Source organism: Chelon labrosus (assembly GCF_963514085.1).
Source record: "Chelon labrosus genome assembly, chromosome: 11".
Lineage (NCBI taxonomy): Eukaryota > Metazoa > Chordata > Actinopteri > Mugiliformes > Mugilidae > Chelon > Chelon labrosus.
Genome location: NC_140344.1, coordinates 28517049 through 28542244, shown reverse-complemented (window position 1 = coordinate 28542244; position 25196 = coordinate 28517049). Strand labels below are relative to the sequence as shown.

Here is a 25196-nt window from a genome sequence, read left to right as displayed (position 1 = left end):
CATATCTTCAATACTGTGCTGAGGTTTGGGGCAACAACTACAAAACATCACTACAGCCACGAACCACCATTCAAAAAAGAGCAATACGAATCATACACAACGTTGGCTATCAGGAACACACAAACTCTTTATTTCTACAGTCCAAGCTACTAAAATTTACCGACATTGTGGAATATCAAACAGCTCAAATAATGTTTAAAGCTAAAAATAATCTTTCACCAATAAATATACAGAAATTATTCATTATGAGGGGAGTTATAATTTAAGGGGGGAAATAAACTTTAATCCAACTTTAATTCGGACAAAGAGATGGGGTTTTTGTGTTTCAGTGAGCGGGGTGAGACTATGGAACAGGTTTACAACAGAGTTGAAGCAGTGTCCAAACATGAAACAGTTTAAAATGAGGTACAAAGACACTATTTTTAAGAGGTACAGGGATGAGGGAGGTGTTGGGTAGCACTAAGTGTTAAGTTATTGTCTCCTTTGTTTTTGTTGTTTTGTTCTTTTTTATTGTTTCTCTTTGTGCATGTATGTATGTGTGTGTGTATATTGTATATGTAGTGTATATGTAGATTATGTTTTGTTTTTTGTTGTTTTTTGTATTCAAGTCAGGAATATATTTCATTTATCTAGAAGTCTCAGGCATATCTAAACAAGTTGCAAGGAAGCTTGGTATTGTCATTCACTATTTAAAGAGAAAGGGGTGGGAGTTTATAAGTTATTCTTCTTCTCACTCCTTATAGAATATGTATTTCTATGTTTTACCTTACTTTTCTTTTTTCTTTTGGTTTGCATATTCGAAATAAACACTTCAATCAATCAATCAATCAATCTATCACCTCTATGTAATGTGATGTATGGTGTGCCTCAGGGGTCGGTTCCAGGACCAGTTTTATTTTCTCCCATGCTTCCTCTTGGACACATAATTCACAGTCATGGTGTCTCTTTCCAGTTTTACTCTGATGGTGCTCAGATCTACCTGCCTCCTGAGAACATGAACCAACCACTGACTCCATGACTTTAAAGACAGGAAGAGTCTCAACTTCCTGCAGATGAACAAACAAGCAGGACCACAGCACTTGACAGAATAACTTTTACTCTCGTCTGGTTTGACTCTAAGTTTTTAGTCCCACATTACTCAACGAGTCTAATCTGGTTTTTACCGTCCTATTTGATCTTTCAGAGATAAGATGCTGTTATTTCATCACACCTGGATTATTGGAAAAGTATTTCTACCTTAACCTTTACCTTGGTTAGGACACCACAGCTGTGGAATGTGGAAGAAATCAGATCAGCTGACTCTGTGATCTTCTATAAATGTACTGTAAACTTTACCTGAGAGCCTTCCTTGGTTTGAACCTTAATGTGCACCTGTTTTTAAAAGTGCAGATTTGAATGTTTTTGTGAATATTTTGTAATGTTGATTATTTATTATAAAAATATAATGACACCATTCGAGTTTTTGTTTTCCTGGAGTGAGTCAAAGGTCAAGTTCATCATGTACATGTAAACTCTCCCTTTGAATCAGTTTAAACTAAACATGAAGAAAATAATGTTGTCCACTGGTTTGTTAATGAATGGATGGTTAAATGTAGAAAAAGAAATTCTCCATGAGGGATAAATACAGGAAGTAACATGAAATATATTTTCTCTACAACTTTCTAAATACACTACTCACAATAAGTTAGGGATATTGTGAGAGACTCAGTGGATGTCATACATACGGTGTTTGTTTCACTTCAGAGATTTTTGGGATAGGGAGGCAGTTGTATTGTGGTGATAGACACACCTCATTTTGTGTTTTCCACGTAATGGTCTCACTGTGTACAGTGTGCCTTACATATTGGGGTCAATACCAAAAAATACTAAAAGACAACCCTTTTCAATGTGGCATCAATTTCAACATTCTGTGGGTATAAAAGCTGGTATTGTCAGTAAGTCATTCCAAGTTCATCATTCAAACAGCCATGAACACACGACGTCACTTGACAGACGAGCAGCGCCACCTGGCCATAGCGCGCCTTCGGGTCGGTGGCAGGCAGTCAGATGTTGCTCGTGAACTTGGTGTGTCTCAAAGTGTCATCAGCAGACTTACATCAAGACACAGAACTACTGGCAGAGTTTGTGACAGACCCAGGAGTGGAGCCCCACGAGTGACAGACCGCAACGATGACCAGTACCTAAGGACCTATGCACTCAGACATCGTTATGCAACTGCCACACAGCTGCAGGCCCGTTTACCAGATGTGAGGGGTACTAGGGTTTCCAGACAAACCATTCGCAACCGACTCCACCGCTTTGGCTTGAATGCCAGACGACCGTTGCAGGTGATTCCACTGACACCAAGACACCGCCGTGAACGTTTGCAGTGGGCACAAGGTCATGTGACCTGGACAATGCAGCAGTGGTCTACCGTCCTGTTCACTGATGAGTGTCGTTTCACCTTGCACAGAAATGATGGTCGTCAGCGTTGCTGGAGAAGGTGAGGTGAGCGATACGCCGAGGTCAACATGGTCCCCAGGGTTCGCTTTGGTGGAGGAGGTGCAACAGTCTGAGCAGGCATCACCAGATAAACAGATTTGGTTATTGTAGATGGCTCAGTCACTGCACATTCTTACCTCAGAGACATCATAGAACCCATCATCAGCCCCCAATTCCGCCAGCACACCCCCAACTTTCTGTTCATGGATGATGCTCCACCACATCGTGCCAGAATTGTCACAGCTCGACTTCAGGAAGTCGGAGTGCCTCATATGGTACGGCCAGCATTGTCCCCTGACCTGAACCCCATAGAGCACGTCTGGGACCAGCTGAAGCAGAGACTGGATGATCGTACCCCACGCCCACGTGACCTGGCAGAACTGTGTGTAGCACTTGTGGAAGAGTGGAACGCATTGCCTCAGAACAACATCATGAGGCTAGTGAGAAGCATGAGACGTCACTGTCAAGCTGTCATTGCGGCAAATGGTGGAAACACCTGCTACTGACATTGTCAAGTTTTGTTGTAAAGTGTTCCGATGCTAAAATCTGAATCTATCCAGAGTCCTAAAGAAACTGCAAACAAAGGTGACGTATCTGCTAACAAGACAAGACAACATAAGCCACGGCCACGGGCCAGGCCTGAGTTCAGATGTAGCCCAGTTCTGTAGGAGTTGCCCTCAGTGTCAAAAGACATCAATTAAAAGCCCACCAGAGCTCCACTCAACCTCTCCCAATCATAAATACTCCCTTTGAACGTCTTGGAATGGACGTAGTTGTCCATGTGGATAAGAGCAAAGCAGGATGTGGCCTTTTCCTTGGTGCAATTTTTTTGCAAGAGTAGGGTTCCCTTGTGAAATTGTAACTGACCAAGGTGCTAACTTTATGTCTACACTCTTGAAACAGGTCTACCAGCTGCAGGCCATATCATCTGCAGACAGATGGACTGACAGACCACTTTAACCAGACCCTTAAGTAAATGCTCCGTAAGTTTGTGGATGAAACTGGGTCTGACTGGGATCAGTGGCTCCCCTACCTTCTCTTTGCCTATCGGGAGGTTCTTCAAGCCTCCAATGGGTTTTCTCCTTTCAAACTTCTTTATATGGTCATGAGGTGTGGGGCCCTCTCATCTTGTTAAGAGAGAGCTGGGAGGGGCAGCCAGTTAATGTCGTCTCTTATGTTGTTCAGATAACTTCAAAGGATGAGTGAACTGGCCCAAGTGCACATGGCAGAGGCCCAGCAGCACCAGAAGACCTGGTATCACAAGTCAGCCCGACAGAGAAGCTTTGAACCTGATCAAAAGGTCTTGGTCATGCTGCCATCTAGTGACAGCAAGCTGCTGGCAAAGTGGCAGGGGCCCTTTTTTTGTAGGTCCAAAGGAAACTTGGGTCCACCACCTATCAGATCTCAGCGTTCCACTTGTGTGCTTCATGTCAACCTCCTTAAAGAGTGGGTCCCACGGGTGGAGAAAGGAGCAGATGTGTTGCTGATCCAGGCTGTTAAGGAGGAAGAGGAGGTTGATCAATACCTGCCCACACCGGTACCCTCTGACCTGGATTTAAGCAACCTCTCTGAAGACCAGCAGATTCTTTTGAAAGCTTTAATTCATCCAGAAATATTTCAAGAGTGCCCAGGTTGCACTGATCTGGTAGAGCATGATGCAACTGTGAGACGTATGAGTTACAGGATACCAGAGCGTCTTCTTGTGTCCCTAAAGAAGGAAGCAGTCTTTATGCTGTCTCTGGGAGTAATTCAACCTTCAAAAAGTGAGTGGTGCAATAGATGACCTCATTGAAGTACCTGACTACTATTGACCTCTGTAAGGGCTACTGGCAGGTGCCCCTGACCCAGCAGTCTCAACAGCTGACAGCGTTCCGGACTCCTTGAGGGCTCTACCAGTTTACCGTCTTGCCGTTTGGGCTGCACGGTGCCCCTCCAACACTTCAAATACTCATGGACTCTCTGATTTTGCATGTGCATATGTTGATGACATTGTAATGTACAGCACCACCTGGGAGGAGCACTTGGAGCACCACCTGAAGGCAGTTCTGGAACGCCTAGGTTCAGCGGGCTTGACAATCAACCCAGCCAAGTGTGTCATCGCCAAGTTGGAAACCGAATACTTGGGGTTCACCATTGGAGTTCATAAAGTTCATAAGGTCAAACTGTCAGACAGAATCAGCTCAAGATGCCCTAACCAGGTGCAGTGGACAGCTGAAGCTATTGCAGCTTTTGAGGACATCCAGCAGTCTGTAAGTAAGAGCCCAGTTTTGCACAGTCCCAATTTTGATAAACATTTCATCTTACAAACTGATGCATCTGAGAGGGGAGTGGGAGCTGTGCTTCTGCAGGGATCAGCAGAGGGCCTACATCCAGTGGCTTACATCAGCCGGAAGGTATTCCCCAGGGAGGTCCACTATTCCACAGAGGAGAAGGAAGCCTTGGCGATCAAGTGGGCCCTGGATTCTTTAAAAGAGTTCACCCTACAGACGGACCATAAAGCACTACAGTGGCTGGTGAAGATGAGGGGCACCAACGGAACAAATCACACGGTGGTACCTGGCTATGCAGTCCATCATAATCCAGGCAGAGACAATACCACTGCAGACTCTCTACCGCTGTCCCAGCAACGACTCGAAGGGGGGTAATGGCTGCACCCACAGCCATACAACAAAGACGAAAAGTCGGTAACCCCCTGTCACTGACACAGAAAGGCTGAGTGAAAGGGTCGGGCCTGCTAAGTAGACTCCTGGGATGATCGGGCTGCACCAACTCCCAACACCTCAAGGGGAGGAGGATTTAGCTTAGTTTAGCTACTGTTGATTTTCTTTGTAAATAGAATTTTGGTATTTCTTTGTTAATGGCTTTGTTTAGAGAAGATTTTTCTGTTTTTTTTTGTTAGATGTTAACTGTTAGTGTAGCGTGTCTCAGTTCCCCCTGTGTGTCTGTGGTCTGATCAGCCACTGTGTTCGTTTCAGTCTGTTCTGTTTTAGTTTCTTTCAGTTACAGCTGAGTTCTGTTAATTTGACCTCTTTAATGGGCCCAGGACCGTAACTAAGTTTTTGTAAATTGCATTTTTCGGTAAATAAAAACTTTTTTTTCACTAATCACATCTTTTCCGTTCCATCGTTAGTGTCAGTGTTTATCTACTGACACAATCAAAGCTGTGGTGATGACTTCCTGTCGCCCATGGCAACAGCAGCATCAACTCTCACGAACCTCGACATGGAGGCGTAGACCTTTAGATAACGATTCTGAGAAGAGACATGAGAGCTGGTATAAGACACTCAGACGTGTTCAGACCTGTTCAGACCTGCTCAGACCTCCAACATCTGGATCATCATCATCATCTTCATCATCATGAGGACCCTGAGCTTCATCGTGGGACTGATGCTGCTGCTGATCACCGTCTACCACTGCAGCACCACGCGTGAGAAACTACTCTAGCAGCATCTAGCTGATTTATCCTTTAGTTCACTCAGAGAATCTGACTTTATACCGTTAGAAATAAAATATGAATGTAAAAGAATTAATGAGGGAAAATTAACTGAAATTCTAGGACGTTGTTAAAATTATATAATTATATAAAATTATTTCTGTTGATCCTGTTCAAGATTCACCACTTGAAATAAATACATTAATAACTATATATTATTTATAACAATATAATATATATATATACACACACACACACACATTAGATTACTATAATACTAATAATTATTGTTATTATTATATAAGTGTATATCATATGACATTATATTATATTTTTATATTTCTGTAGTTCTGGTTCCACATATTATTATTACTATGTTTTATCACCGTTATTTGTATTATTTAAGCATGTCATTTTAATAATACATATAAATATATTAGTTTGTAGAAATCAGTTTTTACTCAAAGTAAAAGTAACAGTGAAGAGTTTCTTTTTAGAAATATATCTGAAATAAAAATTATTAATTAAAACAATTAATGGGAAAATATAAAATACTTTATCTTCCTGTGTCTGAAATGATGTTTTTATTTCCCACAGCTCATGCAGTGAACCCAAAGCTTGGCCCGTGCTGCTTCCAATTCTTCCAGAGAAGAATCCCAAAGACTGAAATTCACTCCATCAACAAAACTCAGCATACATGTCCGACGCCAGCATTTGTGTAGGTTTTTACTTCACCGTCTTGTGCATTTTGAAATGTTTTCATGTATTTTATGATAATTAACAGTAAATTCAGCGAATATGAAATAAAAACTTTCCTTTCTTTCTGTTTCCTGCAGGATCGGGACGCCCAGAGGACGCCAGATCTGTGTGAAGCAGACTGAGAAGTGGGCCCAGAATGCTTTCATAAGACTTCACAACCTTGGACAATGCGCTGCTAAACTTGTTCGACGTGTTCCACCTGCTGCATCATATATCTCCTATAAGTCCCGTTTATACACAGTGGAGCCCAAAAAGTCTGAGACCAGTCAAGACACCGACAAACAGCAAATGAATTCATCAGTAAATACGACCGAGCAGAAGTCTGAAGTCTGATTCTTTCTGGACCCACTGCATATAAATATTATAGGTGGTTATTTTTGCTTCTCATATATCCTCAGCTGTAACTAAAGCCATTCATATATATCAGGTTGTTTATTCCTGATGATTTAATTTCCTCATAACCTCATGAATTGACTCAAGTGAATGAAAAAAAAAACTATTTTAAAGCAATTTAATAAATAAAATATAAGTTCTCTTTGATAGTTGAGTGACGTCTGTTTGAAGTTTCTCAGAGTTTAAAGCGTTTACCTGAACAACAGGTGACTTCAGTCTGCGTTAGGGATGCACCGAATATTTGCCTGAAAACCGAAAATGCACTTTTGGGCCATTTTCAGCCGAAAGACTTTTATCGCTGAAACAACACGGCCGAAACGGGATGTTGTGATGAAGCAAGCAACAACCACAGCCAGCACGGGCACATGGACGTATTTCAATATATAAAGTATTATATAAATATTATACAAAGACCCACTGATAGCGATTTGCAAAACGTGTTATACTGAAATTTTAAGAGGCGTTATTTTATTTTATATTGTGCCCTGTTGGAATGTGCTAAATAAATATTTTTTTTGAATTGATTTATTCTTTGAAACATTACTATTAATTTATGAATGTATTGCAATGCCTTGATTTTAGTGAGTTAGTACACAGTCATACCATAAATACAACGGTACTAATAATTTTCATAATAATTTCTTTTGGTGTTTCAGTTTTCGGGTTCTTCATTTTTGGAGAAACTGCAAACAAAGGTGACGTATCTGCTAACAAGACAACAAATAGTTTTTTATTTATAAGATCAATTGTGAAAGTCAAATTATTGGTTTATTGAAGACGCTAATGAGTGTAAGTTCTATTAGCAAAAAGATTTCTACCTGGAGAAATTTTATTAAGGAGTTAAGGAAATTTATTTAATAAATGTCAAGAGAAAGTTTCAAATCGATTCTGAAAAGTTCATTTATTCTGTTTGGAAATTAACAAAGGTATTAATTTATAACAATAAAACCAGTTGTGTTAGCAAAACAAAATGCTGCCTGGAGAAAATGTTACTGAGGAGTTGAAGAAAAGTTCCATTTTTCAAACTTGTTTTATTTAAAAGACGTGTTGCTGTCCAGAGAGAGTTAAGAATTTATCCTTTTTTGCAAACCGGAATATTTTATGGTTCATTCAGACATTGATTAAAAAAATAAAAATAAATTGTGTAATTGTAGAAAATATTACGGGATTTCCAGACTTTATCTGAAAGTTTCACGAAACGTTTGGGTGCTGGAAATATTTACTGAGTTTGTTTTTACTTGTGTCCTTATAATAATGTTCTTTTTGTCGTTCTGTGATCATTATTGGTTAAACAAATAAACACTGGTTCACACGCTTGAGAGTTAAAGCATAACCTCGTCAACTTTAATATTAACCATGTACAGTTAGAGACAGAAGACTTGATAAAAACAAGAAGAGAAGCAGAAAACAGTGTGGATATAGACTTATATATATATATATATAAAAAGAAAAGAAAATATTACAAAAAAAAAAGTTTAACATTTGGAAGGGGGAGAGGCTCAGTCAGTTCTTTTTTATTTTTTTATTTATTTTTTTATTGTTTTACTTTGTAGGACCACAGAGTTACTTCCTGGGTGAAAGGGATCAGGTCCTGAGAGGGTGAACAGTTAACGTTTGTTATTAAGATGAGTTTTAGATAATAGGAAAAGAAAGGCCACGGAGCAGCAGCCTCAGTATGTACACAATATCTATGCATTCCCCACACAGGTAATATTAATATTAATATGTGCAGAAGGTTTCAGGTTCGTCCCTTTGCCTTTTTTTTTTTTTGTTTGTTTTGTTTTAAACAAGGAATGAAAAACTATTCTAAAGAGAGCCGTTTAAGAAAACCACTACGAGAAACAATATTAATATCATCATATGAAAATAAAACATGACCACTTTGGGGGAGGTGGGGGGTAAAGGTGCAGCCGCCTGAACATATCAAACAGAGGAGGGGAGGAGAAGAAGAAGGAGAAGAAGAAGGAGAAGAAGAAGAAGAAGAAGAAGAAGCAGGAGAAGAAGAATAACAGGGTCTACCTGCAGATCTATGGAGACCTAGAGGACTACTACATGTGTCCAGGTGGTGATGCATGGTCCCTGCCATCATGTGTTGACTCTCAGAGGAACTCGACGTCTCCTCGTTGTCAGGAAATATAGGAAAATAGAATCTCACAAACACGTGAGAAGGTTTGAGTGGATACAGTAAAAACCCTGCAGAGAGAGACGAGTGTGTGACCGGCATCCATGTTAAACAGAGGGCTGTCATGTTGAACGTTACATATATGTGTGTGGGTGTGTGTGTGTGTGTGTGTGTGTGTGTGTGTGTGTTCAGGGGGATGAAGGGAGGAATGAGTTTGTGTAAAACTGAAGCGTCGCTCTTCAAAAGATTTTTCCTTTCTTCTTGTTCTTTTCCATCGTCCTGTAAAACATGAAAAACAAACAGGTTGTGTGTTTTATTCAAAGATTGCGTCAGGATTTTCAAGATATTTAAAAAGGTGAAGTGAACTTTGCAAAGATATGTAACATATAACATATTTTTATGGATTCTCTAATGTTCACAATGGCAGAATGTGATAATCTAGAGGCTGAATCAAATGTCCATATGCTGTATTTGCTATATTGCTATTAATATTTCCTCCACACATCTGCAGTGCACACATATAACTCCCCAGTGTTCATCTGTAGTGCCACCATATGCCCACTAGGTGGAGGCAAAAGACCATGTATGAAACTGAGGCACAGAGCTCAGATTCTGTCCGGCATGTCACCATGTGGCGAACAGCTGATGGAGAATCATGTGGATAAGGACAAAAAGACACTCTGCTAGCTGAGGCTATCTGGTTAGCTCCAGCTTCTTTAGTTTCAAATGACACCCAGCATGGCAGAGTGGAGCAGAGAGGATTGTGGGTACTGTTGCGTTTCCACTTTGACTGTCCCTCATATTTAATATTTTAACTACAACACGAGACAACCTTCCACCATGCCAACACACTGCCTCAATAACGTGTTGTTTTCTGCTCTTTAATGTGTCAGAACTAAAAGACTAGAAGGAGTAAAAATCAATCACACCCTTGAATACCTTGAATAATATATCAACTGTGATGGATTATTAGATCTTGTGACTGCAGCGTTACTTACTTGGAGGCGTCCAGTTTCTGCTGCTCGAGGATTCTCTGCTGAGCCTCCCAGTTGGCCTTCTCGTCCTCGTACACTCGCCTCTTCTCCTCCAGCTCTTTGTACTGCGCCTCCAGGTTCCTCTTCATTTGCTCGTGGCGTCGCTCCAGCTGTCGGTCGAAGCGTAAGAAAAGACTCAAACACAAAGACGGGAGACCTCAACGCTGGATCATCTCATCTTATCTAAATATCATCATATCAAAAAAGAGACAATATCCAGAGCTTTCAACCACATCTCACGGTCTTCATCAGCAGGTGGAGGAGAGTGATCGGTGTTATTTAGTTATTTAAAGCTCTAGAATAAAACAGTAACGTGACACTGAGTCATTTAGGGAACAGACAAAAACTTAAGAAAACTACTTTGATTCAAGTATTTAGAAATACACAGGAAGTAGCTGCCAATAGCACAGAGCATAAAGGAAAGTTATTAAACAAACTAATTTTCAAGCTCCTCTAACATACGGTGCTGCTTAAAAATATTTGCTTCCTTCAGAATATTCTACATTTCTTCATAAAAAAGACTCAAAAACACTTAGGAGTCAATAAATGCACCAATATTACATATCAGAGAGGAGCTCCTCTAGGATCCAATCAGAGTCCATGTGTTCAGAAGTGTTTCCATCAATATAATGAGACTCAGGTGTGGTTCAGTTCCTGGTTCAGTTTCAATAAATCAGGGATTTGTCTCAGTCTGATCTTCACAACACATGTTTGTGGACAAAGGAGCTTTCTGAGGAGCTCAGAGAAAGAGTTGTTGTTGCTCATCAGGCTGGAAAAGGTTCCAGAACCATCTCTGAAGAGTTTGGAACCCACAAATAATCCACAGTCAGACAGATTGAAGACGACTGTCCCCCTCCACAGGAGTGGTCCACCAACAAAGATCACTCCATAATAGTCTGAGAGGTCCCAAAGGAACCCATGGGAACTTCTAAGCAGCTAAAGGCCTCTCTCTCATTGCTGTAGATGATTGATCAGCAGTTACTGGAAATGTTTAGTTGCTGTTTAGTGGCTGCACAAGAGCCTCACTGATATGTAATATTGGCTCATTTTAAGTATAATATTTCATGTGTTTGATTGGATTCTCTTTGTCTAATCTCAGGACTTGTGCGTAGATCCTCTGATGTTTTGAGTCATTTTTATGCAAAAATTTGGAAAATTCTGAAGGACACAAATACTTCACTAACTTCAAAAGTCACCATGGCAACAACAAGCGTATCCCAACCATGTGCGTCCCCTGGAAACGTTTCTGTTGTACTCTGAAGTGTTAAATATAAATCATTAAAGATGATTTTATGTTAAACTCTTTTATTTATTTGTCTGTTGAGTCCTCAGGGCCACCGTAGTAAACTCCTGACTGCCAGCCAATCAGAATCAAGAAGGCTCCCGTCTCACCGAGTCCCACTCTGTACTATAAATACTACTGACTCATTCCCATCGGACCAACCTCAGCCTCCGAGTCCTTCAGCTTCTGCTTCTTCTCCTTGACCTTCATCTCAAACACTTGCTCCATCTCGGCCTCCATCTTTTTCATCTTCATCACATGCTCCCTGCGCTCCTCCTCCATCTGAGCCAGAGGACTCCTGAGGAAAAAAAGAAGGCGGAGGTTTAGAGGTTTAGGTTTTCATTTTGGAGGATGTGGTTTAAGAATAAGAATAAGAATAAGAAAAAACGTTATTTGTCCTGTAATGGGGAAATTGCAGTTTGCAACAGCAAACAGAAAGGGCAGAAAAAATAACAAGAGTAAAAAGAGTAGGGTATAAAAGATAAATAATGACTGGTGTAACTGCGTTAAGTTCTTCTACCTTGAGGTGTAATAATATCACACATATTAAGAGTGTCCGTTGTGGAGCCTAACAGCAGCAGGAAGGTGAAGCAGTCTGTCACTGAAGCTGCTCCTCAGTCCTGTCAGGTCACCATGCAGGGTGGGGTGGGGGGGACTCATTGTCCAGCATGGAGGACACTTTAGCTTTAGCCAGGACTGTCCTGTCCTGTCACCCACCTCCCTCACTGAGTCTAAAGAGCAGCCCAGGACAGAGCTGGACTTCCTGATGATCTTATCCAGCTTCTTCCTCTCCCTCTCTGTGATGCCACTGTTCCAGCAGACCACTCTGTACACGATGGCTGATGCCGCTACAGAGTCATAGTAGACGTACTGATCTGGAAGGCGTCGCTATGTCAACAGGGCTAGAAACATCACCATCTTTTTTAACTGTTTTCTTTGTTTATTGTCTTTTTTCCAAAGCCCACTACCTGGTTAATAACCTTGTGTGAGTTTGTGAGTGCATGTTCTTCATGTGTGTGTTTTGTTTTTCTTAAAAGCACAACTAAAATGGGCATTTTTGCGTTTTCTTGTTTCACGCATACAATGACAGTAAAGGCTTTTATATTTCTAGCCATCATCATCATCATCATCATCACTCTGAATAAACAGATAGTGACAGGTTTACCACAGCTGAAGCTCAGATAGTTCCTTTCCTCATCAGAGCGTTTTATCAACGTGTTTGTGATGTTTTTCACAACTTCACGTGAAGACACTTTAAAAGTTCTTAAAATATTCCAGACTGACTGACCTTCATGTCTTAAAGTAATGATGGATTGTTGTTTCTCTTTACTGAGTTGAGTGGTTCCCTGACATGATATGGATCAGAACAGTTGAACAGAGAGCTGTGGACCAACCCTAGCTCTGGACCAACCCTAGCTCTGGACCAACCCTAGCTCTGGACCAACCCTAGCTCTGGACCAACCCTAGCTCTGGACCAACCCTACCTCTGGACCAACCCTAGCTCTGGACCAACCCTAGCTCTGGATCAACCCTAGCCCTGGATCAACCCTAGCCCTGGATCAACCCTAGCTCTGGACCAACCCTACCTCTGGACCAACCCTAGCTCTGGACCAACCCTACCTCTGGACCAACCCTAGCTCTGGACCAACCCTAGCTCTGGACCAACCCTACCTCTGGACCAACCCTACCTCTGGACCAACCCTAGCTCTGGACCAACCCTAGCTCTGGACCAACCCTAGCTCTGTAGCTCAACATTATTTACATTAGAATGTCTTAACTAGTGTACCTAATGAAGTGGCCAGTGAGTGTGTATTCATACTGTCCTTTCCCTTCCCTCCGGTCCCTTCAACTCTTTGTTCTTAAATAAATAAAATAAACTGATACTGTATTGATCCCACAAGGGGAAATTATCTCTCTGCATTTTGACCCATGCAGTCGTTCACACAGTAGTGTTTACAGTCGGAGCAGTGGGCTGCAGCCTCTCAGGGCCGCGCCCGGGGAGCAGTTTGGGGGTTAGATGCTTGCTCAGGGCGCCTCAGCCATGGACACGGCAGATAGTGAACCTGGGACCCCTCGGTCCCAAGCTGCACCTCTAACCACTACTCCACAGCTGTGCAGTAAACGTATTATACAAGATAAACCTGAGTCTGAGACTTGAGGCCTGGGGTTTGTTCTCTGCAGCACAGTTTAATGGGTAATGACGGCGGTCTCACTTGGTGAGCTGTCCCTTGGTCTTGGAGGTGTCCACTCCGTTACAGGTGACGGCAGCAAGCTTCTTACTGCGATAATTCTCATAGTGGACGTTGTTGGTGACGTCCTTCAGGTCCTGCATGTGGGTCCTGAGGACGGAGGAGGAGAAAGAAAAAGGAGACGCAGGTCAGATGGGCTAACAGGATGTTATTTTAACTTGTGGCTTAAATAGGAATAAAAAGAGAAACCACTGTAAAACTTAAAGTTAAATTACAGGATGAATGCATCATGCATCTGCTGGTTCTGACATTTCAGGTGTCTATGTAAAACTGTTGTTTTTAAGTATTTATTTAATGTGCCACTGATCCCATCCAGATCTACCACCTTCACCTGGGACTCCTCTCCTCTAATCTGAATCCATTTACCCTCACACAGCTCTTCTTACTTTAACAAATGTCTCTTCTCTAGATTAGTTGAAGTGTGTCGGCCTCTAGTGGACACCAACATAAATCCTGACGCCTTTCATGAAGCAAACCTTGGACACTCGCTGGTTCTCACCTGATCAGCATATTGCGCAGCACGGTGAAGTCGCAGTGTTCCCCGTTCTCCACTGAAACACACAGGAAACAACAAACATGAAAGACTGCACAAGACTAATCTGACTAATAGGGCTAGAAATAAAATGTCTACCTTGCTAATTAGCTACAGAGGCAGCCCCAACACAACTGTAGTGTTATTTAAAACATAAAACAGTGATTATATGTAGATATTATGATTTTAACACACACAGATGTATGAGAGCATGTAAAGTTCATTCATTCACTCTTCAGGTATAAAGGAGGAGGAGACACGTCGAGGTGTTGTTCAGGTGTGGTCAGTGTGTAGTAGAGTCAGTCAGTTGTAAAAAACAAACACATTAATAGAAAACAACAGGGCAGAGAGACGTCAGGCCATGATCACATAGGAAGGTTCAGAAAAACAGGTTTCATCCCAGTTTTCATCCCACCATCAACGTGTTCTGGACTATAAATTAAGCACTTGTAAATATTTCCTAAATGAGAACAGCTGGCTGCTCAACTTCCTGAACAAACATATAAACAAGTATAATATTTCAGTGTTTGATTGGGTTCTTTTTGTCTACTTTGACGACTTGTGTGAAGATCTGTTGATGTTTTGAGTCATTTTTATGCAGAAATGAAGAAATTCTTCAGGGCACAACATTTTATATTTCAGCGTTAGCAGTTACCTCATAGCCCTGGAGATGTTTGCACCAGTAAAACGTAATAAAAAGAAAATAAAAAGTCCAACACTGGGTTTAAAACTACGACTAGGCGCAGCTAAAGCTTTTTACATACTCCGCGAGAAGCGAGAACAAATTTCTCTAGGGCTGCGAGAATAAGAAAAATTTAGTTTTGGCCAGATAATTTATATTTCACGAGAAAGCTAAGTGCCGAACTCCGGGGACGTCCTCCCACAATGCTTAGCGCATGTGGGAGGGACGACGAGAGACAGTTTTCTTATTATTTTCAGATGACAGCCAGTCGTTTTGACGATCGTGTCTATCTGCTTTAACCACGCCCACTTCCAAATTCTGACCAATCACAGAATAGTTGCTGGACTCCACACAGGAATAAGGTTCTGCCCAGTTGATGTGTTGAGAACAAACTGTGAGAACTCCCAAACGAGGGTTGCTAAAACAAATTTCCACACTTCTTCTGGAGTATATAACAGCCTTAAGCTTTAAGCGTTGTAGACTTGTTGTTCAAAAGTTTAATTTTATTGATTTATTTCTGCTCAAGGAGGTTCTCTTCTGCTCTCAGCCAACAATGTTCCTGCTGCATTGGGTTGGGATGAGGGTTAATTAAAAGCTGCAGCTTAATTAACATTTACATGAGCTAAAATATATATAACACAACGGCAACGAGAACACTGTGCTCCTAGTCGTCTCCTATCTGATCACAGCCTCTCACGGTTAGAACAAACACGACTTCCTGGTCAGACAACAGCAAACAGAACTCATTTTCAACATGGTGCCGTTAGATGATTGTGAGTTTTTCCATCGCAATAACAAAGACAAGGTTACAAGGTCAGATGGGATTCTGGAAAAGGACTGCAGATCAATAACTGCTGCTGCTGATGCTGTGGGTGTGTGCGGTGGATGTCCAAAGCCGCCTTCTTCATCAAATACGCTGCTCCTCATTGGTTACCACACTTGGCAATCAATCATCATCATCAGGGGGGAGCGAATAAGGAGGACACCTTACCATTGATGAAACTTAAGAAGTCCTGCCCCTTGGCATCCCAAGCCAGCCATTGACCTCCTGTCTCTTCTAGAGGAGGGAGCTCTGACGGAACGGGAAGGGGTACGGTTTTTCAGTTACTGTCTTGGGGGGGTGGTAGGGGCTAAATCTGGGTCTGGAGCAGCTGGGTTTGTTACAGCTCAGGGCCAGCGTTAGGCCCAGATTCAGCCCAGATTTGGCCCGGATCAACACCATAACCTGCATGTGTCCAAGCTGACTGGCTAAAGAGCTTGAGTGGGAGGGGGTGTGTTGGCTGGAAGAGGGGGTGGGGCGGAGTGGGGTCTTTATATTAGGATCTGTGCATGATCAGCTGGGGGCGCAAGTCTCAGTGAGGGGAATAAGTAGAGGAGCTAAGTGGGGGTCAAAGATTCAGGAAAAAAAGAAAACAGGTTGTAACTAATAATATACAGATCTTATTTATTAATGAGTGGCAGAAAATACCTGATCAACCCTCCAGCTTTTATATTTGATTCCTGTTTTTGTAAAAAAAAATGTATTCGTCAATCAGAATTAATGGTCTCGGTTCATCAGGTGTTTTGAGCCTGGGGGGTCTTCATCTATAGCAGCGTTTGTTTAGGCCATGATGATGAACTGCTTCAGTTTGATGAAGTAAAAGCACCTTTTTAATCTGAAACATGCGCAAGAGTATGCAAACGAGTTATATGTCCTACGTTAAAAGTGTTGCTAATGAGTGACCAAGCCACATGTTACCTTCATGCCCTGCTGGAGTCAACGCTAACACTCTCCATTAACAGCTTATGAACCTACAAGCGATGCGTTAGGATGGTGGATCCCAGTCCTTGGTCCGGTGATACAGAGCGGCCTGCACACCAGTCAGCTCAAAAAAATCACATGAGCTGAACTGTGTGCTGAGATTTAAACGCCGCCCTCTGATACCACCAGAGCAAAGGAGGGAACCACGGCGTTAAACGAGTCATGTTTTATCACAGCAGCTGGAGCTTCAGAACCAAACAGCCTCTAGTTTTCTCCATGACTATTTACAGCATCAGACCTGGGACACGGCTTTAATCTCACTTTGAGGTAAGATTCTTCAAATGAACCTCTCAGCATCTCATTTGATTGTTACACTTTTGCTCCTACTACTTTTTTCATTTTGGCGATCATGCTCATCATTGTTGAGATCTGGGAACGCAGTAGTAGCACTTTAAAAGTCACTGAGATGAAACATAAGCAGTATATATTTTATTCATCTGAATTTTAGTGCCATAAACTAGCCTGGCGAATCCAGACTCATCAGAGCGTGACGTCGTCTGGATTTCCTAATGTGGCGCGTTTCAACCGAAAAACAAAAACAGCCTTTGCATCAGTTGGAGATATTCATTTTGCTGTGAATATCTTTTGCAACAGATGTGAAATCTAAACCTCTCGCTTCTACAGTGGCAGCTATTTTGTTGTGAACTAAATCTGTCCATCACCACATTAAACCCCGCCCAAACGATCTGATTGGCCCGGCAGATCTTTGCAGGAGCATAAGGAGAAACTCCAGACCAGTCCCCCACTAAAATCTGTGGACAAGGGAACTTCAGGCTGGTTTTGAGGCTGGACATAAAGACGATATTCAGGTTAAACGTAGAGATAACTTTGCATACATCAGAATGTGACTGTAGTTCCCTCTAGTTTTCCAGAGCGGATCTTCACTAAGCCCTAAAAAGATACTGAATTAACCGAGCTAAACTGTCTTGAACTATTTGAATCTGAACAACGTTTTAGGTCGGCTTATTTTCAGTTTAACGTTGCTTTAGTAGTGATGACGTTGTTCCCAGAACTCAGCAATGACAAATATGTAAACAGAACTCAAGTTGTAATGGATTTTTTTTTTTTTTTTTTTTTAACTTGGATCAGAAATAATCATTCATGTGACCCTCCTGGCCCTTGTTAATAGTGCAAAGTCAAGTGAGAGTTTTTAATTTCTGCACAAATACAAAAGAGGAAACAGCTCTGAGAGTAGAGTTATCAATGACCTGTCCATGCTTCCTCTAGACCCACCGTTGTTTGATTAATACTGCGCTCTGCTCTATCTTTGGATTATACACATCAGTTATTTTATTTTAAAGTAATGGATACAGATTTTGGAAATTCTAACTGCAGATTGGCGACTTTTTCCCTCCACAGCTAACGTTGGAATGATGAATGAATTCACTTGCAATCCCACAAAACTTAAATTTAACTCAAATACGGCAAAGATCCCTCAGATCCTTGAGGTCACTTAGTTTACAGAACAACTATTTATTTAGTAGCTTTCAAACTAGGTTCCTACTTTTTGTCCTACTCTCACAGTACCGTCTTGTTTTCATAGCACAACATAACTAAAACGAAACTTCTCAGAAATGGATTCTTGAGCTTCCTAAAACGGGAGAAAGCATCTTTGAAACAAATGTTTGAGTTTGGCCCAAGTCCCATCCACCAACTTAGAGGGGGCCTATTCTGCAGTAAGCCACCAGGAGGAGCTCCACTTTTGAGGAGCTGTCATGACGTCTACCTTTTCCTGTCTTCAAAATATAACATTGTTTTATGTGTTAGCATGCTGTTTTTATTTTTCAAGGTATCAAGTTTAGCATTGAGAAGTATAAAATCACATTTAATTTCTGGTATCGTGACATCGCCAGAAGAAGTAGATCCGAGATAAATATAGAGAATCAATGTTCATCAATGTTTTGGAGTTAAAATAAGTACTCTCCTATTTACAACAAACCTGTGCTAGTCTTAGCAAAGAGCAGCAGAATGATCACATAAATGATTTTGGTGTTTTCAAAATAATGGTCCGTGTTCCTCCAAAAGTTTCAAAGTAAAACGCATTTCAGTGTTTGTGAGAGTTCGAGCGTGTGGCCCAAGTCTGATCAGAGCATTGGTTTGACCATCAGCCTAATGATGAGACAGCACAGCAACAGAAAAGTGAAAGGAAAAGGAAGGGATGGGGAGATCCTGACAGGAGGAGGAGGAGGAGGAGGTGGAGGAGAGGAGGTGGGATATACTCCGAGGTAGGAGGAGAAAATGAGGTTGAAATCAAGTGAAAGATGGTTTCGTTTACCAAAAATGCCCTCTGTCAGTCATGGAAAAGAACAGACAAAAAGAAAAAAGAAAAAAAAAAGAAAGAGAGAAAAGAAAGAATGAAATAGTGAAAGACTGATAAACGGTCAACCACAGAGCAACAAAAGGTCTTTCTTTACTTTATATAAACACAAGAGAATCACCTTCTCAGAAGACTTGGAAAGAAATGAAAGAAACACACCAGTGAGAGCAAGAACAGTTCATCGAGGTGAAAAAAGGTGACAGCCTGACATCCCATGATGCACTGCGTCTAGCCTCCTTTTCCAGAATCCCTATCGGGGTCAAGGCTACCAAAAGGACTGTGTGTTTGTCAACAGGGAGGGAGGGAGGTGGGGAGGCAACGCCGTAGTAACTGCCAGATAACTTCACACTTGTCAAAATGTAATAAAGCGTCTGAAGGCGGTCAAGAGATTTCAGTTCTACAGACGTGAAAAGAAGCTTTCAACTTAATTTATAACACTAGGCTGATTAAATGAGGAGGAGGAGGAGGAAGAAGGAAGAGAAGAAGAAGAAGATGAAAAAGAAGGAGAAGGAGAAGAAGAAGAAAAATAAGGAGGAGGACAAAGAGGATATGTCCTCCTCCATGTCCTCCTCCAGTCCCGAATGTGTAGAGTCTTAGAAGACGACCAAGATGTCTCCACGTCTCCATCGTCTCTGTCCACATAGATTCCATCTTGGTTCATCTTGTTTTTCTACCTCCATGTTTCTGTCCCTCTTTAAACTCCTCATCTGATGTTTACCCCACGTGGAGCAGACATGCTCAGAGAGAACGGATTTATTCCAGCTCTCAGGAAACATTACCTCCAGAACCTCTACCCCTGATCTATCAGTCTGCTGCTAACTTCCCTGGGTCTGGTCTTCACAGGTCCACTCAGGTCTGAGGAACCAAGATCCGACCCAGCACCTGAATATGAACAAGTTCAAATTCTACTCTAATCAGGTTCAGCTGGGTCTCCAAGTTCCTCCCAGGTTCCCTGTTTACATTTTGACAAGTCGTATTAGCTGGTAGTTAACACACTGAGTGGATACGGGGGGGGTGGGAGGGTGTTTGTCGTCGCTGTGGAAAACATGCATCAAGGTCCAAACTCTCAGGAACGTCATGCTTCATCCATTCCAACAGAGAACTCTCAAAGACCTTTAAATGCTTCACATGCTCGAGACTCTTTTTCACATCAGTCGTTGTCAGAGCAAAGATTTTTTTTAAAAAAAGCAAACATTGTTTTTGCCTCATTTCTAGTTTGAAATGAAAGTCGCGTCCTTCCTTTGGGGCAGCGGACCCTGAGTGGACCTACCTTCAGCCACGCCCCACGGATACTGGCGACCTCTGACCTTCTTGCCGTTCACCTCGATCACGACGTTGCTGCCAACCACCGCCAGTGGCATCTTCTCCTGGAACAAACACAGCTTTGTCTTAAAAATGGCTGCACTCAGCTACAGCGTCTGGATCTACACATTAGACTCGTCACCCGTCCTGGTAAGCTCTAGTTTCCAGTTGAGGGTTAATGTCCCGTCAGAAACACTGGGGTAAATCTGTGTTGGCCTGCTCAAACAGACTCTGAGGTATTTGAGATGAAGATGAGGAGTTCCACATCTATCAATACATCCATGTAGTGGATAGAACAAAGCTACTGATCACTACTCTAGAGTTAAATATTCGTCTGGTTTCGCCTGCTAACTGAAAGTCATATGAACGACAATGAACAGTGAATGTTTTCCGGTCAGCTTGTCCATAAAGCTGATGATCAGTTACTCAATCATCCTGTCAGGAAGTGGAAATGGGTCAGAGGCAGCTGCAGGGGCGGGTTGGACACAGACCGGAGGACAGACCGACCTTTAGTGTTTATTCCCACTCGGGACCGACAGGAAGTTTTAAAGGTTTGTGTGTGTTGTCCGTTACCTTGATCTTTCGGATGAGCTTGTTGTCCTCGTCGTCCTCCGTGTCTGGGAATTCATAAATTTTAATTTTGTGCTCCTGTATCTCTTTCATTATCTGAGGAAAAGACAAAGTGACTATTACACAACGCAAACATCCAACTAAAATATTAGCTTAGCTTTGTTAAGGGATTAAACAGTTATTGTAAAGCTAGTCAGATCAATGTTACATGTCAGTGCATGAAGTACAGAGTTAGAGCCAGGAAGTCATTAGCTTAGCTTAGCTCCAACCTTTGAAAATGTGCTTTCCAGTGTCGTTAATGCTCCCTAAAGAACAAAACCGTCTCTATAGAGTTTGGAACCCACAAATAATCCACAGTCAGACAGATTGAAGACGACTGTTCCCCTCCACAGGAGTGGTCCACCAACAAAGATCACTCCATAATAGTCTGAGAGGTCCCAAAGGAACCCAGGGGAGCTTCTAAGCAGCTAAAGGCCTCTCTCTCATTGGCTGATGTTAATGTTGATGAATCCACTGAACAACCATGGTGTGATGGACAAAGACACTGCTCTCCAAGAAGAACATTTCTAAACATCATGTGGACAAGACAGAAGACTATTGGGACAATGTTTAGTGGACAGATGAGACCAACATAGAATAGTTTGGTTTAAATGAGATGAAACAACACTGCATCATTCCAGCATCAGAACCTCAAAATCATAAACAACTGCACAACTATAATTTTTCTCTTTCATTACTTTGATTGGGTTCTCTCTTCTACGCAGAAACGTAGAAAATTCTAAAGTATGCAAAAACTTTTAAGTGGCACTGCAGATCTAAATGGATTGCACCAACATCCATCCTTCCATCGTCCTATGCCAACTTTGCACTCAGCTGATGTTTGCCAACTTGCAAACATTTAAGCTTTTGAAAGAGCCAGTCTTGGCTGACTCACAGTCTTCCTGCTTTTATGCCAAGCTAAGCTAAACTAAACTAAACAAACTGATTCTTATCTCCAGCTCTCCCGTACTTGGCGTCAATCTTCTAATCTATAGGTCTCAGCCTGAAAGCATCTGTCTCCACTAACCTGTTTTTTAAAAAGCTGGCACTCCTCAGGAGTCAGAGTGTCGGCTTTGGCGATGAGGGGGATGACGTTGACTTTGTCATGGAGTCTCTTCATGAACTCGATGTCCAGGGGCTTCAGACTGTGAGGAGAGACATAACAACAGACGTCGATTCTTTAGACACGTGGGTTAGCAACAGCTGGTCAGTGTGAGGAAACGTCCCATGATCAAGTTTCTCTGTTAAGAATTTAAGTTGGCGTGAACATCGGTGTCAGAAACTTCTAAAATACCATTGTTAAATATATATTATACTCAGAGGAACATAAAAATGAACAGTGGAGGATTTAAAGTGGAAAGTTAAGCTGTGTGCAGGAAGATGTGGTTGAATACAATGACATTATTTTATGTGGGTCAATGTCATGAACGAGGAATTGATGCAACACTTGGTCTCTTCACTGCACGGCCTTATTAGTAAGTGTAGTTCAGTGGGTCACCAGCAGAGGGACACACAGAGCCAGTCTTTACATGCAGGCTGCCGCAAAGACACAAAGAAGAGTGTCTGGCTGAAATCAGGCCAGAGTTTCCCTCTATGAATACCAAGTGTTCAGTTTGGTGGCTGAGACAGTGGACTCTGTGGTCAGTGTGTGGGAAGAGGATCGTAATTATGTAAAAATATTACGGTACGCGGTTGAACAGTTGTGCCGATGTGATCTATGTGCTGACGTCTCCTACTGTACAGCTGACATTTATATTCAGTCTTTATTTTTTGTCCTTAATTTAATTTAGTTCTTAGGACTTGCTAAATTTACATTTCCTTTCCTTTCATTTCACAGCTGCTGCAGCTGTGCTCCATGCATGTGACAAATATTTAAGCGTTTGAATGAGTGTGCTTGTTTGTAAACGCTATAAACGTTGGCTCTGAGTTACTCCTCGTGCCAGGAATGCAGAAACGCAAAGAGGACAACGAAACAGGTGTCGGCCAGGTCACTAGTTCATTCACACGAGGATGAGCCGGGTCAGAACGAGGCTGGGTTTCTGGAGAGTGACCTGGAGACAGCGAGCGCTCGGGCTCTCGTGTGATCTCTACATCGTAAATCTGCGCGCCGACAAGACATTCATCATCAGACCGGCAGGCAGCAGCACTTTGTGCACAGAAAGCTGGACTCGCTGTCGGAACTTTTCTTCACATCAGAGAGGCTGAGCCTGGAAACATGAGCACACGGTTTACTTCTAACGCACGATTTATAGGATTTTAAAACTTTTACAGCCACGTGTCAGCGCTGGCCGTCTTCCGGCAGATTTAAGATGTAAAAAGAGTCTGCTCAGAAACTGTAATCTGGCAAATTCCTGAAGAGTGACAGTTCTTTCACTCCGTCCATACGCTTTATGTTCCGTTTGTTTCACTCGGAAACGAAACCTCGACGCCAGAGAGAATGAATAGTTTTATACATGGACAGTGTTTACAGCCGTTCTGTTTCTGTGAGCTAAATGCCAAATAACACATTTCCATGCTAATGTGTAGCTGGTATAATGTCACTAGATAAGTGGAAGACAAAAGAAAGGAAGATTAATTTGACCCGACGAGACAAAACCAATGTCCTGTCTCTAATGGTCTGTGAAATAAAATGTGCAAGAGACGCTTGACATTCAGAGACTCATTGTCTCAGTGTTCTTGTCCCTGGCTAACTGTGGAGAAGAAGCAGCGGGATTCATTTCAAGCAGAGTGAAGCTAATCAGTCAGATTTTTTTATTGTCTCATTAATATTTTGCTGGTGCCATTAAAACTTGAAACACTGATCCCTGCAGTGTCTGAGTGGACGAGTCAAGTTCAACCGCAGCTACAATCTGCAAGAGGAGAGAGTCTGAGATGCTAGCTGCTCCGAGGCTTCGCTCTGATTGGCTGATTCGAGGATGGAGAGAACAGCTCCACTGAGCATGAGCAGAACGGGGTTATATAACATATGTGGGTCACAACCACTGGCTGGCAGCAGCCTCGTCTACGATACATTCACGTTCATGTTATCTCACCGGATGCAGCACCTACCCGTGTCCAGAGGGAGCGATGAAGTAAAGGCAGCAGTGGACTCGGTTGTCTGGCATGGACCTACGGTTCACCCTCGACTCAGCGTTCAGGAAGTCCTCACATTTACTGTCAATGTAGTTGATGACCGGCTGCCAGCTGGAAAAGAGGAGGAGAAAAGATGTCATTAGATAATAATAATAAAGACGGTATAATGAAGTGGAGACCATCATCAGAGTCACACATGAGTCCTGGGTCACATTAAAGACCACCTACTCTACTTTAACTCATTCATTCAACCACTAGTAGAAATGATCACATGAATAAGTGATGTCTGTTCATTAGTGATGAGAGTAAACAGCTGTTCATGGTTCTGAAACAGCGGTAGGTGGAGATCCATTAGAGACAGCAGCTGACATGTGGTTAATTATTGATTAGATCGCCTGCTGATGTATAGGAGCCTCCATAAGGGTTTAATAGAATGAGCTTTGTGCAGGTTTCTTAAATAACTAACGTCAAGGCGGAGATAGATAAATAAATAAATAATAACTTGTTCCTTAGTCAACCAGCAGCTGTTGATGGTTCTGATCCAGCGGTAGGTAGAGATCCATTAGAGACAGCAGCTGCTACAATATTCTACTGACCACATGATGGCGCTGCTGATTTACAGACACACACACTGAGATCAGATCTCAAGTGCTGGCTGGGGACGCATGTGGAGACACGTTTTAATTAAGACCAGGTGGAGACACAGGGACTTAAGAGATAGACAGGTGTGATCAGATGTTAATGCGAGGTCTGAACTGGGCCCATGTCGTCATACTTTTAGCCGGCCTCTCCAGCCTCATGCTGGTTAAGGTAATGAACCACACTGGTAAATCTAACTGTTCAGCCGACGCTCCTCCTCACCAGTTGCTGTTGTCCACTGCGTCTCCAAACCCTGGCGTGTCCACGATGGTGAGCGTCAGCTGGACTCCTCCTTCCTTGATCAACACCTTGGACTGCTCCACCTGGAAAACACGAGCACAAACACACCAGTGAGCACTCGTCCTGAACCGACCGTTTCACACTTTCACAACAGAGCTCAGCAGCATGAATGCGCCCACACACACACACACACACACACACACACACAGGAATACATGGTTAATTATGTGACACTATCCTCTCCCACTC

General features: G+C 42.3%; 1 protein-coding gene across 3 annotated transcripts in view; it reads right to left on the bottom strand.

Moving 5' to 3' along the window:
- Positions 1-8381: 8381 nt before the first annotated feature.
- LOC311495220 (septin-7-like) overlaps positions 8382-25196 on the bottom strand; it is a 42079-nt gene continuing 25264 nt past the window's right edge. For 2 of the 3 annotated variants that reach the window (XM_084554596.1, XM_084554595.1), the window contains exons 4-13: positions 24930-25030; positions 24045-24179; positions 22024-22141; positions 20961-21053; positions 20356-20452; positions 14253-14304; positions 13718-13843; positions 11667-11802; positions 10187-10332; positions 8382-9467 (exon numbers count right to left, since the gene is read on the bottom strand). In XM_084554596.1, the coding sequence (XP_084410722.1) occupies positions 9428-9467; positions 10187-10332; positions 11667-11802; positions 13718-13843; positions 14253-14304; positions 20356-20452; positions 20961-21053; positions 22024-22141; positions 24045-24179; positions 24930-25030 (1044 nt within the window). In that variant the 3' untranslated portion in view covers positions 8382-9427. The remainder of the gene's footprint in view (positions 9468-10186; positions 10333-11666; positions 11803-13717; positions 13844-14252; positions 14305-20355; positions 20453-20960; positions 21054-22023; positions 22142-24044; positions 24180-24929; positions 25031-25196) is intronic. The other variant, XM_084554597.1, reaches the window with a different exon arrangement.